Here is a 14,584-nt window from a genome sequence, read left to right on the forward strand (position 1 = left end):
TCCTAGGTGACCACATAGGACACCAAGACAAGTCCTTTTAGAAGTTAGTCATCAGCCTTTTTTAGAAAAACTAGAAAAATATAACGAGTGTTGATAGTGATGTAGGACTTACAAAGGTACAACAGGACCTCAAGAAAATAAAAATCCTTAAGGATAGGTTCATTCCATACTTAGAGAGGATAAATTGGTTAAGCTTCTTTGATCATAAAGAAAATATCACTTTTAATGTTTATACATTACTTTCTTTTGTAGGTGTTAAAGAAGAAGAAAGAACTTGTAAGGACAAATCCTCTTGAAGAGGAGGGAGATGATGACATCGTGCTAAGGGACTAAATCTTAAAGAAATCAAGAGAAGTGAGCTAGGCTTGAAAAAAAAAGGTTCAAACTCTTATTGAGCTTTAGGTCACTTTTAGTAACTTACTTTCTTTTCTTTGTAAATATTTTTCCTTATAAATATTTTCTTTTAAATTTGTATTTTTTGAGTTAAGTAATGTAGGTATTTATTTATTTGTAACTAGTATTTTAGTGGGGTGCAATTAGAAAAAGAGATATGGACTTATTGAGTTTGAATAACTCTTGAGCACCTCCTTAGGCACATGTTCTAAAGAGATAGTCATCCACTTGCTTAGTAGGCCTGAGCATCGGTCGGCCACGGTCGATTTCGGACCAAAATTCTTAAAATCATCCGAAACCGATTAAGAAAAATCAGGAGCCATTTCCGACCGACGAAGAACTCGGGTTTTAGCGGGTTCAATCCGTGCGGGTTACGGGTTCATCGGATGGATTCATCGGTTTGAGAAGCTTCCTCTAGCGTCTCGTGCCACCATCCTTCGTCACTCTTTGCCGGTCTCTGTTACTGCTTCATTTGGGGGAAATCACGGAGTTTCAGATCTCCACATCACCACCTTCATCAACCAGAACAGGGAGCTTCTCAGCGGCGGTAGCCATGGCAGGAATAAGTTGAAGAAAAGAGGATGTTTACGGAGTGAAGAAGAAGAAGAAAGAAGACAATGTGAAGAAGAAGAAAGAAGCAGAAGAAAGAAGACGGAGTGAAGAAGAGGAAAGAACACGGAGTGAAGAAGAAGAAGAAAGAAGACGAAGTAAAAGAGACGGAGAAAATAAACGGTGAAGACGAACGGTCGGATTCGGGTGCATCGGATGAGAAAATTCTAACACCGAATCCGACCGTTAAAATCCGTTTGAACCCGAAATTTGCTTCAGAAAAAATCTGAAATACCTGAGAATTAATCCGCTTCACCCGATCTGATCGTCGGTTTGGCCGGTTTCGGATCGGCCGGAAGTTTTTGCCCAGGCCTATTGCTTAGGACAAGTAAGTTGGCCATCACTTTCATGGAGGGGACAAGATGTCTCATCATGCATTAATTCAATACTCCAACAAACCACATGACTTTTCTACTCATACCAAATATGTAACTAAAGTTGGTTATCTTTAGTACAAGTTAACTATTCCTAGTTATACTTAATCAATGTTAGTATAACTTACACCATAAGCTAACCAAACTCTATAGATACATTTTTCCTCCATGTGCATACTTTTGAGTTTTTTGAGTAATAAAATTCATATTTCTCTTTCAAAAGTTCAATTTCTCTCTTCGAAAAAAACCTTTCCTTATAAATTTTTATCAAAATTTTTTTCCTTTAAACAAGTTTTTCACCTTTTTGTTTATCTTCACTTGAAATCATACATCTTTTATTTATTTTCTTCCACCATTTATAGATTTCTTTTGAATGTAAAGATTTATATAGAAAAAGATTAAGACTACATTAAAACTAGTTGAAGAGACACATCAATCATTTTCAAGCTAGTTTCATTGGGGAATGTAGGTGGACCATAATCATTTCTACATCTGCTACTCTATACAAATGATATTGATATTCTTTAATACTTCAGTGGGGTGTACAAAGCATAGTACTCAGAATTTATGTTCTTACATGCCTCGCACGGTTACATTTATCGTAGTGCTTGATTTATAGGTACTTCATTCAGAGTTCAAATAACAGATAACATCATATATATTTATGCCTATAAACAAACAAGATATTATACATATTATAATAGTCTCGGCATTCATATCGAAGAAGATGAGAAATGCATGCAGAGCTTGGTTCATCATGCTTTGTTAGATATGTTACTGGATAACCAATCTAGCCCTTCATAGAGTCCTTGCCCGGATGTGGCACATGTTGGCTGGATGTACCTTCATCAACCAAAAATTAGCTAGAATAAGTTACACATTATTCTCACATTGCATGATATATAAGTTTTAATTTTTAATCAATATATGCCTTAGAGTTTCGAATAATGACTTATTGGAATTTAATGTGACATACCAGCGACGCAGGCGAAGTGAATGTAAACCAAGTTTATCTGTAATTTCTGCCACACTTAAAGCATTTGGAAGGTCTTGCTTATTGGCAAACACCAGTATTGTAGCATCACGAAGTTCATCCTGCAATGCTCATCATTATCAAGATGATTGCAACTTTATTTTACTTTTATGTCCAAAGCCAAAGCTTGAATTTTTCTGAATTTGGAGTTCACTTTAGATAGAAATTTAACTATGATTTAAAAGTCTATGTAAAATATTTAATTCATCACGTGGTCCATATTAGGGTAACTTTTTTGTTTTATTCTGTATGGAGTCGTAAAGACTAAAACATTAAAAAAAAAAAATATATTTATATAGAGATTGAGTTGTAAACTTTTAGGAATAGATAAGAACTAAAACTAAAAGTTGATTCGATGCGAACTAAATGATAAATTAAACCTTATTAAAATATGAAAATTACTGACCTCACTCAGCATTCTATGCAACTCATCTCTGGCTTCTAAAATTCTTTCTCTATCGTTACTATCTACCACAAAGATAAGTCCTTGTGTATTCTGAAAGTAGTGTCTCCACAATGGTCGAATCTACATAGAAATTGACAAATAATCTTATTAGAGTAGTTTGAGTAACGTGCAAGGAATCTATCATATACTAATGAACCTAATAATAAAATATTCTAGCAAATAAATCTATAAGCACCGGATTTCAAATGGAACTCAAACGTCTTTGTCTCAAACTATGCACAGCTTAGCTTTTGCACACCTTGTGCTCATGCTTTGTTTCTTTTCATCTAATAAATTGTTTTATTTATTTAGAAAACGAATGAGCTCAAACATTTAACAAAAAGACACTCAAAGCTTCATCCCTAATAAATTAAGATGAGACCAAAAATCACGAATACCTTGTCCTGCCCTCCCACATCCCAGACGGTGAAGCTGGCATTTCTATACTCAACAGTCTCCACATTGAACCCTAATCCATCCAAGATATATACCAAATTTCAATCATTTTCATTTGGAGTAAATAACTTATACATTTACACTATTATAATATCATCTAAGCTTTCAAAAAAAAAATCATCTAATCATAAATGATTATATGATAAATTTAGTAACTTTTATAATAACTATTGTAAAAGTCATGCAAAGAATAATCTCGTATTAGATGATAAGTTTTTCTTGTCTACCCAAAAAAAAATAGTTGATAAGTACAATTTTTTACATTAACAATATATAAAAATTAAATTCTTTAATTTGATAACACGTACCACTAAGAAACTTTTGATAATTACCTTAAAATATGTAGATTATTAGATCATATGATTACTAACTAATTTTTAATTCTGCCCATTAACAGAGTTGAACAAAACCTGTCTACCAGCCCATTGCTTAGCCTTCGTGCAGTACAAGTACTAGATTGGAGTCCTAATCCGACGCATGGAAGAAGATTGCATATATTATATTAGATGTTAGAAATGATAATTTAACTAGTACGAATTCAGCTAGCACCAAGCAGAACTTCCAAATTTTAATATATTTAATGCCGACAGAATTAGGAACAGCTTATAAACGTTTGTTTAAAGAATTAACAAATGAAAAAAGTGATGTGGTCTAGTTGGAACCTATTGTGGGTATTGTAGTAACGATTTCTCCGAGTTTCAGCTTGTACAGTATCGTTGTTTTCCCAGCTGCATCAAGACCCACCATCAAAATCCTAATTTCTTTCTTCGCATAAAACAGTCTCACTAGCCGTGACACCGACAAACCCATCGTTGCCTCCAAAATTTTAGCTGAAAAAACAACCTTTTAATAAAACTGAGGAAAATGAAAACAAAATTAACTTAATTCTTTTCATAGCAAAAAGAAAAACCTTTAAATTCTTTTTCGTTCTTTTGTTTTTTGCAAACTGTGATGAAAGAAGAGGAAGGTATGATTACCTGAAAAAAATGTAGTTTTTGTGGAGAAGCAGGGAAAGCTTAAAGTTAAAAATTAATCAGTTGTTGGTGTACTATATAAACGTGTGACCAGAAAATAGCACCAGGAATCGATACTGCACTAATAGAAAATGAGAATAGGATTCGCATGCAGATTGCTGAAAGAATAAAGGGTAGTGGTAGCTTTGTTTTGATGCCATTTGTCAATTAGTGATGGTCATACCATTTGAAACCAGGTAATAAAAAAGGGAATTATGATTGTTTTACACCCCTCTTTGCAAAAGTGATAATGTGATACGAATTTTCTTGCCCCATATATGAGATTCGTATGGCACGGTACTACAGAAGTTACAATAGCGTCAAACCAAAGCAATCATATATGAAGAGCCATTTAAAACTTATTCTTTTAATGTGGATATTTTATGGTGAAGTTACTGAAGATGAAAAAATGGAATTTGATGAATTAGCCTTTTCTAATACAATAGTAAAACAAGAAAATATGGGATCAATTCGATATTTGAATACATCATTGACCCTAGTTTGTCCATGTCTTTGTGCTTATAGGACAACTAACATAGATACATAAGAATAAATTCAGACACTACGAAAGCTGTCCTTTGCTAAACAAATTGATCAAAGGACATTACAGAATACATTATTTTTTGGATATGGCATCCTTGGCAGACTGTAGAGTGGATGCCACAGCAGCAGCAGCACCTGAAAGAACGCCACCGCTTGTCTTCGGATGTGGCTGGTGAATCACCTGCACGTTCCTCTCTTCTTGGCCTTGTCCTGCTGAAGATCGATGATCCACAGTTTCCACCTTTTTTTCCATGTGATTTTGTGCATTCACAGTTTCATTCTGACACAATAATTCATACATTATTCACGAGAAATGAAAAATACAGGGAAAAGAATGAGTGGAGTTACACTACCTGCTGAAGTTGTTCATTCATGTTACCCAAGTAAATTAAAATAAGATCACTTCCCACAAGGTGATTTGTAGTCGAATTTAAACAGTATTATCAAGCTCTTTCTAGTTTTACCTTCTCTCCGGACTAACATAAATTTTACGTTTTTAAGGAGAGTCGAGGGTTATTAGCAAAACAAGGTAGGAATGACGAAAAAGAAGGCAGAGGAAAAAGGGACCTCTACAACAACACACCTCACATTTCACCGCATCGCATGCCCTCCCATTCGTTTCTTGGATTAACCAATTTACCAATAATATTTTCGAATGTCTAATGATAATCGATAACCATTCATTTGTTTGGTCATTGACATTGATAGCGTTGTTTTCCAAGTCTATTTACATCCAAATACCTCCAATAAGACAGATTTGTACAGCGGCACATCCAGAACCAACCCTGAGTCAATGGGTCAGTATATTTTAAAAAATGAAGATGAAAATTAATAATAATAATAATAATAATAACAATAACAATAACATATAAAAATAAAAATAGTGGGATCAATTTTAGTATACTATCTAATTAAATAAATTACATATCTTATTATCATTGAGTAGTGATGTAATAAAGTGAGTGTGAGTGTTAGAAAGAAAAGATAAAATACAAGAAAGAAATAATGAGATGGAAAAGAAATTATATGTATGGCAAGTATTTCTCATAATTTACTTGTATATTATGAAAGTCATGAGGTACATTTCCACACTCGAACGTATATAGCTCTGTCACTGAATTTGTGGGTCATGTTTTATCATCCTCAAATCACGCTTATATTTCAGTAGTTAATTACAAATTCTGATATGTAAAAGTTCTCCTGCATTATAAATTTTTTTTTTCCATTTCCGAGGAATATTCTCTATCAACACACGAGGAATTAATTTTTTTTGGAGACTTGACGGACTCTGAGTAAATAGATATCTCTTAGCTTAAACTTTTTATATTTGTAAAAAACAGAATTCAAACCTTAATTACTTGATTCAAGGTTTGTCTTTCGTTACTTCTGGCAACCTAAGTTGATTGTTGTCCCATACTATAAATGGTTTGGTCAACACAAATAAAAGAATCCTGAAAAAACGAAATAGTGCTAATCAAGGCACACAAGCCAGAAATTACTGAAAACTGGATTCAGAAAAAAAAATAAAAATTGAGACTTGAGACAGCTGCAAACTCTATAAAGCAAAAGATATCTAAATCATGAACACATTTCTCTGGGCTGATATATCATATTCATAAACGATAAGTTGATAACAGAATTGTCTCCCTAGAAGAACCCCTAATCATTATATTATCCCTGTCAATTCAAACATGAAACAGGAATTACTGTGACCAAAACAATTTAACAAGTTGCTAATTTAATTAACAACATAAGGTGACACATCCCTCCTTAACAAGTCATAAGAGGTGACTCGCTACAGTGAACATCTGAAACATCAGAAAGCCTCTGTCTGGGAGACAAATTTGCGATGCCAGCAACATCAAAATCAATATTCGCAATATTCTTCCTCTTATGAGTTTCTGAACTGCATTTCTCCTCCGAAACCTCAGCAATGGGGCTCAATCCCTCAATTTCCTTGTGACCAACAGAAATCATAGCTTGAGCTTCAGCCACAGCCGTTCCATCGTCATCTGTAGCATATAATATCTTCTGTATCGCCCCAACAATCTAAATCATAGACAACAATCACATATGATCATTAACTAATACCATTTATAGGGTTTGAGTTTCAATAACCAAATAAAAAAGCACGAAAACACAGTACCAGTGAGTGTTCTATCTCAGGAGTCTGGCACAGTATCTCAATATCTCTCAGTTTCGCAAAGTAGAAATCCCGTTCCTTCTCAAGGCTATCAATGGATAACTTCAACTCTGTTATCTGCATCAAATTATTAGAGAAAACTTAGTCCCACATTGGTTTAGCCCAAGCTCATTTTCACATAGCTTAGTAGCTTAGTCCCACATTGAACACATTTTTCATTTTTCACTCTCCTATATAAAGGAAGTTGTATCACCTCTTTCTATATGAAAAATTCAAATTAATTTCAGCAAGTATTATACAAAATGCTTCCAGTTTATATTTTAGATTTTCTGTTACAAATCCAACATAAGAACGACATACTTTCATAACCATTTGATAATTTTTGACATAAAAACAAAAATACCTTTTCTTCATACACAGGGCCTCCACCAGCAGAAGGTTTGGTAACCTTTGCAGCGTGATTTGTAGGGTTTGCATTAGAAACCTCATTTCTTCGAGCATTATGAGAAGACTGAGGTCTCTGTGCAGCAGAACCCTTGGTTGAGGATTGAGAGTTTACAGCTTTCTTGCTGGTTTCTCTTCCTCCCTTGCAAACCTCTCTCCTCTCCATAGGATTATAACTGAAACAATAACCACACGTAGCCATTTCGAAACATTCAGCATCCGATATTTTAATTCAAATAAATTTTATCACCAACACCAAAACATAAATTTACACTACAGAGGGCAGAATGCAAAGGTCACAAGAATTTCCTGAAGACAGTTGAATTTCAATCGTAAACCCTAATTTTCAACGAGAGAAATTAAAACAAATAGGGATCCGACAAATATATGCGCATGAATATTATGTTAGGGTTTAAATTACCTGTGCTGAAGTCCTGAATTGACGGAATCGCAGTATCTTTTCATCCATTGCATGAACTCCAGGTTATCCAGTGGCCTTCCTTTCACGAGCTTGCTGACCTCGATGTGCTGAGAAACACAACGAACAATCATTCACTGATTGAATTGCGACTATCCAAAGTTGAATTAAAAACAGACAAAATTAGATGACGAGAAAGAGAGATAGAGAGCGTGTTAGTTACCTTGGTGATTTTGAGTTTGTTGAAGACATCTTGAAGGACCTTGTAGTTCTGAATCATCTCGTACTCGTTCTTTGCGTCGAAATTGACTTTGTGCATAGGCACGATCCCTGGATGAGCGGCATCAAGAAGCTGGCAGTGAACCGCACCGGAACAAGCCTGAAAGTTTAACGATCCAACCGAAAGAGATCTAATGAGTAAATAATCATCGATCAAATCCTAAACAAAGCTGATGGAGAAATCGAAATCAAACCTCTTCGACTTTGGAGAGACTGAGTTGAAGAGTTGAGTTGATCCATGAAAGAATCTCAGATCTGCCGACGAAGTAGGCCGCATCCATGATCCCGATGTTGGTGGCCATTTCTAGTTTCCTCTTCTTCTTCTTTCTTTCTGGATTCTCTGTTCTGTTTTGTTCTCTTATAACGGCTCTCTCGCAAAGAAAAAAGGGTTCGCATATATATGGAGACGGGAGCGGGAGTATTTCAAATTCAAAATCCCTTGTGGATGATTAACGTGTCAAAGTTGTCTTAGTCGCCATTCGTCGCAACGTTCGGCAAAGCGGGATGCAGTCCGAACTCTTTGGGCTGGGCCTGGGGCATTCAAGTTGCGTAGTGGGCTTTGCAAATCTAAATTTAAACTGGACTTTTATATCTGCCATAAGAAGACATTCAACCATAAATAAATTATTTAGCCATTATTCTGGGGAAGACCTTAATTAAAAATGAGGATATTATGATTAAATAAATGAATAACTTTTATATTTTTAATTAATATAGTTTTTTATCGCGATAAAAATCATTTAATTACCATTAACGTGAGGAAAATTATTTAAATGATTTTAATCAACATTTCAAAGCATTAGTTAACATTTATTTGGAAACACTTTTATAAATTTATGATTTTTTCTTGTACTGTTTTATCAAAAGGATTCTGAATTTTAGTCATTTTATTTTTAATTACATAGTATGATGTTCTTTAATTTTTTTTTCTCGTTTTTAATCGCCACATGTAATTAATTACATTAACTTCATATCCCATATTTTTTTCTCTCTACCTAAGAAGCATTCACCAATCCTTTTCTTTATTGATTTTTTTTTGGAGCATATAACTCACTAAAATAAATACATATATAACTAAGTTTATAAAAGTGTTTTTAATTCCATTTTTAGTATTTTGCGTTAATTTATAAACCCGTGCAGCACACACAAATAATATTTGCTAGTTTTTACAATTGCTTTTACATGTGCAATATTTTCCTAAATATTGCGTTACAAATTAATATTGGTAGTCAAGAAATCAAGCATCAGATTAAAATCAATAATTGATTATATTTTTTTTTTTAAATTCATGAGTAAGAAAGACAAAGTATCTATTTGATTAAAATATATATAAAATAAATCATGTTTTTCTTACTAATCCATGCAAAAATTTACAATTAAACATACTTACTATTACTAATCACCACAATAATTTACAATTAATTATAACCTTTGATTCATTTTTGTTAAGAGAAAACATTTTTAGATAAAATAAACTGACATAATTCATTTATATATGTATATATATGAAGAGGGTTCAAACGATACCGGTATAATTTTTACTAAGAGTTACACCACTCAATAACTTTATATTAATTGTGAATTTTGTAAATTCAACCATTAGATTGAAAGTTCTTTACTCTTAGATCATATATACAAAATTTTATATTAATCCAAGATGATTTGATACTTCATTCTAATAAAACAAAATTGACGTAATATATTCATTTCAAAATATACTAAAATATGAACACTTTGATTACCTTCGAGTTGTTATTCAATTTTAACAAAATTTGATATACACATATAAAGTGATATGAATTTTCAATCTAATGGTTGAATTTACAAAATTCACGGTTAATATAAAATTATTGAACAGTGTAACACTTAGTAAAAGTTACATCAATATCGTTTGAATCCTCATATATATATATATATATATATATATATATATATATAATAAAAAATGTTTCGTCGAATAGGTAAATGTTATGTTACGTAGTCACCCTATGATTATTATTTTCTGTTGAAATATTTTATTTTTTTATTCTTTAACTTTCATAAAAATATATATTGCACAATTATAGTAATTAGGTGATTACAAAATGTATATATATATATATATTCTAATATAAAATAATTAACCCTTCAAAAAAAAATTAAGGAAATTATGATTTATTCATGCATGATATAATATTTTAATTAAAGTAATTAATATTATTTAAAAATCATGTAATAATGTTATTTAAATTTTATTAGAATAATTACAACCGATATATATTTAGCTTGCTTCCTTTAGTTTCTTTGTCTTTCAATTGCAACCCTTCAACGTTTCATTGTGCAAAATTAATTTTACCTTGTTATGAACTCTTCTACAATAGGATGCCTTTTAGCAATGAATAGCCAAGAAAACGAAGACCTAGCGGGTTTAAAAGTTACACTACCATTATTATCCTCACCATTAAAGTGGTGATAGTGATATTAATAATAACAATAATGACAATGATGATAACAACAGTAATAATGATAATAATGATGACGTTAGTTATAATAGTGATAGTAACAATAATACAATAGTGACAACAATAATAATTATAAAAATAATAAAGTTAATAGCAATAATTGTAATGATGGTAGTGAAAATAATTATAACAATGATATTGATCGCGACAATGACAATAATGCATAATGGAGATACTAGTTATAGGGGTGTCAATAGTAATGATCTCATAAAATATTTTTATAATTAAGTTTTTATCTCATTCATTACTTGTTTTTATAGTTGGACCGTCTTGGCTGTATGCCGATTGATATCGCCGACTCGGCCGTAGGCCGATTGGTATCGCCGACTTGGTCGTAGGCCGATTGGTATCGCCGACTTGGTCGTAGGCCGATTGGTATCGCCGAATCGGTCGTAGGCCGATTGGTATCGCTGACTCGATCGTAGGCCGATTGGTATCGCGGACTATAAGGGCTACTATGCATGTGAGGTCGACTATAAACCCGTGCACTGCCTAGGCCGATTCACGGCCTGATCTCCCCTCATTTGATCACCCGACTGTAACGCCCGTGAACAAGAAACTATAAAACCCAAAAACCCTAGAGTTGAGAGGGCAGATTACACTTTTGAATGCTCTGGCTCTAAGACACGATCTAGGAAAAAACCCTAGTCCACCCTTTGGCCGGAACATTTTGGCGCCCACCGTGGGGCTACGGTGAAACTTTTCCTACGCCCCAAGTAACACAAGAGAACCCGCACTTTACCATCGCGAGAGGCGGCACATCCAACAGCGACTCACAACACCCTACCATGGAGGAGATGATGGCATTGATCAACGGTTTGAGGGAGGAGAATGCGCGATCCAGAGAGAGAGAGGAGGCTATTCAACGAGAAAACGAGGAGATTAGGAGGCGGGCGGACGAGATGCAAGCTATGATAACGGCCAACGCCAGGACAGTGGAGGAAGATGTCATGATGGAAGTCCCCAGGGATTTTCGACCTTTTTCGGAGGCCATAGAGGCCGAGACCATCCCGAGGGATCTTCGGATTCCCCAAGTCGAACCTTTTGATGGAACTCAAGATCCCAGTCAGCACTTGACGAATTTCCGCGCTCAAATGTTGATTTGTGGAGGAAGTATGGAAGTCCGCTGCAAACTATTCATGGGTACACTCAAAAAAGCAGTACTGGATTGGTTTAGTGGTCTCCCTGACCGATCAATCATCGACTTTGATGTCTTTAGTCGGCTCTTCATGACACAGTTTGTCGCTAACAAGAAGAAGCCACCGATCACATCGAACTTGTTCGATCTCAAACAGCAGCGGGAGGAGTCGTTGAAGGACTTTCTGCAAAGGTTCAATGAGGTCGCCTTGAGGATAGCGTCCTTGGAGGAAAGGATGGCAGTCATCGCGTTCCAGAAGGGCTTAAGGTCTGGAGCTTTCGACATCGCGCTGGAGAAAGCGAATTGTCAAACGATGTCGTCGGAGGTGAGAGCTTTCGCCCTGAGTCACATCAAGATGGAGGAGGGACAAATCAACAAAAGGGCAGCTGAAAGCCGAGAAGCTGGGGTCGTCCCAAAAGATTTTTATTCCATATAAAAACGTGAAAAGGTTTTTTGCCGAGAAGGTTTTTAACGAGGCACCACTAACCAATAATTCCAACTTTATTAAATACCATCTCTTTTATCTTTCCATGATCGACAGGTATGTTATTTAAAGGCACTAAACTCGTGATTGTCGGCAAAAGTATGACTGGGCGAGTATAAATAACTCGAAGACCAAACTCGTGATTGTCGGCAAAAGTCCGACTGGGCAAGTATAAATAACTCGAAGACCAAACTTGTGATTAATCGGTAAAAATCCGACTGGGCGAGAATAAATAACTCGAAGACAGACCAAACTCGTGATTGATCGGTAAAAATCCGACTGGGCAAGTATAAATAACTCGAAGACCAAACTCGTGATTGATTGGCAAAAATCCGACTGGGCAAGTATAAATAACTCGAAGACCAAACTCGTGATTGATCGGTAAAAATCCGACTGGGCGAGTATAAATAACTCGAAAACAGACCAAACTCGTGATTGATCGGTAAAAATTTGACTGGGCGAGTATAAATAACTCGAAGACCAAACTCGTGATCGATCGGCAAAATTTTGACTGGGCGAGTATAAATAACTCGAAGACGGACCAAACTCGTGATTGATCGGTAAAAATCCGACTAGGCGAATATAAATAACTCAAAGACCAAACTCATGATTAATCGGTAAATATTCGACTGGGCGAGTATAAATAACTCGAAGACAGACCAAACTCGTGATTGATTGTTAAAAATCCGACTGGGCGAGTATAAATAACTCGAAGACCAAACTCGTGATCGATCGGCAAAATTCTGACTAGGCGAGTATAAATAACTCGAAGACCAAACTCGTGATTGATCGGTAAATATCCGACTGGGCGAGTATAAATAACTCGAAGACAGACCAAACTCGTGATTGATCGGTAAAAATCCGACTGCACGAGTATAAATAACTCGAAGACCAAACTCGTGATCGATCGGTAAAAATCCGACTGGGCGAGTATAAATAACTCGAAGACCAAACTCGTGATCGATTGGCAAAAATCCGACTGGGCGAGTATAAATAACTCGAAGACAGACCAAACTCGTGATTGATCGGTAAAAATCCGACTGGGCGAGTATAAATAACTCGAACACAGACCAAACTTGTGATTGATCGGTAAAAATCCGACTGGGCGAGTATAAATAACTCGAAGATCAAACTCGTTCATATGATTGATTTTTAAACTTAGAAAACTTTTGTTTAAAAATCGGCATATGGCCAATTGTATTTGGGAAAAATACGTTTGAAAACTTGGAAGATTTTCATTGCGTCACCCGGAATTGTGGCGATCACTTTCTGTTTGAAAACCTCAAATGTTACAATATATTTTAGGGTCATTGGTCATTGCAATCGGAAATTAAATGATTATCTTTGGTTCAAAAATCCCCATTTTTAACTTAGAATTTTTCCTATTTGTCGTGTGCTCTCGGTATTTAGGCGACTAAACAACGATTTTTGAAAACAATTAAGCTTGTAACTTAGAATTCTTCTCACTGGCCATTCGAGCTCGGTGTTTAGGCGACTAAATGGTCTTCAAAAAATCCTCAAGTTTCATAACTTAGAATTTTTCTCATGGATCAAGTGCGCTCGGTATTATCTCTTTCTTTAAATCGGAATTGGGGCGATTTGATTGTCAAAACTTAAAGGTTTAACTTAGAAAATCTTTCATCCTTCACTAAGTTAATGTCTCGTCATTCTGATCAGTAAATAGATGATTGCTAAAATTAAAGGACATCTCTTGTCAAGTCTCGAGGGATCAAGAATCGAAGCGACAAACGCCCCAAAGACTACACCTTAAGCCTTTTCGCCTTATAGGCTCAAGGCCGGAAGGCAAGTGGACCGTCTCGGCCGTAGGCCGATTGGTATCACCGACTATAAGGACTACACCTTAAGCCTTTTCGCCTTATAGGCTCAAGGCTGGAGGACAAGTGGACCGACTCGGCCGTAGGCCGATTGATATCGTCGACTCGGCCGTAGGCCGATTGGTATCGCCGACCCGGCCGTAGGCCGATTGGTATCGCGGACTATAAGGGCTACTATGCATGTGAGGTCGACTATAAACTCGTGCACTGCCGAGGCCGATTCACGACCTGATCTCCCCTCATTTGATCACCTGACTGTAACCTTGGCCGACTCACCCTCTTAGAGTGAATCGACATATAACCAATTTGGGTCACGTCATCCAGATACTGATCTCACTCACCCATAAAGGCCTACTCGGTCATTATCTGATTGGACACTCGGCAATGGAGAGGTCCCACCTTCACTCACCAAGTATTTCCAGATTGGAACAGCTAAAGAGATCCCTACATTCTCAGGGCCCATAAGGCCCGTGAAC

General features: G+C 35.6%; 3 protein-coding genes across 4 annotated transcripts; all 3 read right to left on the reverse strand.

Moving 5' to 3' along the window:
• Positions 1–1,859: 1,859 nt before the first annotated feature.
• On the reverse strand, positions 1,860–4,437 carry LOC109811147 (ADP-ribosylation factor 2). 2 transcript variants are annotated; one of them, XM_020374800.3, is made up of 6 exons: positions 4,288–4,437; positions 3,973–4,140; positions 3,253–3,323; positions 2,816–2,935; positions 2,353–2,471; positions 1,860–2,219 (listed from the first exon to the last, which is right to left on the reverse strand). In XM_020374800.3, exons 2-6 carry the CDS (start codon positions 4,118–4,120, stop codon positions 2,132–2,134), a joined length of 546 nt encoding a protein of 181 aa, XP_020230389.1. In that variant the 5' UTR covers positions 4,121–4,140; positions 4,288–4,437; the 3' UTR covers positions 1,860–2,131. The 2 variants fall into 2 exon arrangements, with proteins under 2 accessions (XP_020230389.1, XP_020230390.1); XM_020374801.3 differs by having other exon boundaries at positions 4,221–4,362.
• Positions 4,438–4,719: 282 nt separating this feature from the next.
• Positions 4,720–5,495, reverse strand: LOC109811146 (uncharacterized). The gene is made up of 2 exons (XM_020374799.3): positions 5,220–5,495; positions 4,720–5,146 (listed from the first exon to the last, which is right to left on the reverse strand). Exons 1-2 carry the CDS (start codon positions 5,238–5,240, stop codon positions 4,940–4,942), a joined length of 228 nt encoding a protein of 75 aa, XP_020230388.1. The 5' UTR covers positions 5,241–5,495; the 3' UTR covers positions 4,720–4,939.
• A 945-nt stretch (positions 5,496–6,440) lies between these two features.
• Positions 6,441–8,535, reverse strand: EB1C (end binding protein 1C). Its single transcript, XM_020374798.3, has 6 exons — positions 8,345–8,535; positions 8,095–8,250; positions 7,875–7,981; positions 7,413–7,629; positions 7,013–7,126; positions 6,441–6,915 (listed from the first exon to the last, which is right to left on the reverse strand). Exons 1-6 carry the CDS (start codon positions 8,450–8,452, stop codon positions 6,637–6,639), a joined length of 981 nt encoding a protein of 326 aa, XP_020230387.1. The 5' UTR covers positions 8,453–8,535; the 3' UTR covers positions 6,441–6,636.
• Between the last annotated feature and the right edge of the window lie 6,049 nt (positions 8,536–14,584).

Source organism: Cajanus cajan, chromosome 11 (genome assembly GCF_000230855.2).
Source record: "Cajanus cajan strain Asha chromosome 11, NIPB_CcT2T_4, whole genome shotgun sequence".
Classification (NCBI taxonomy): Eukaryota; Viridiplantae; Streptophyta; class Magnoliopsida; order Fabales; family Fabaceae; genus Cajanus; species Cajanus cajan.

Excerpts from the sequence above, each read along its gene's own strand:
- LOC109811147 (XM_020374800.3), bottom strand. The coding sequence starts at position 4,120 with ATGGGTTTGTCGGTGTCACGGCTAGTGAGACTGTTTTATGCGAAGAAA. Across the intron at positions 2,936-3,252 it reads ATGTGGGAGGGCAGGACAAG|ATTCGACCATTGTGGAGACA; the intron begins GTATTCGTGATT and ends ATTTCTATGTAG. Across the intron at positions 2,220-2,352 it reads TCACTTCGCCTGCGTCGCTG|GTACATCCAGCCAACATGTG; the intron begins GTATGTCACATT and ends TGGTTGATGAAG.
- LOC109811146 (XM_020374799.3), bottom strand. The coding sequence starts at position 5,240 with ATGAATGAACAACTTCAGCAG. Across the intron at positions 5,147-5,219 it reads TGAATGAACAACTTCAGCAG|AATGAAACTGTGAATGCACA; the intron begins GTAGTGTAACTC and ends TTATTGTGTCAG.
- EB1C (XM_020374798.3), bottom strand. The coding sequence starts at position 8,452 with ATGGCCACCAACATCGGGATCATGGATGCGGCCTACTTCGTCGGCAGA. Across the intron at positions 7,630-7,874 it reads AATTCAGGACTTCAGCACAG|TTATAATCCTATGGAGAGGA; the intron begins GTAATTTAAACC and ends TTATTGTTTCAG. Across the intron at positions 7,127-7,412 it reads GCCCTGTGTATGAAGAAAAG|ATAACAGAGTTGAAGTTATC; the intron begins GTATTTTTGTTT and ends AATTTGATGCAG.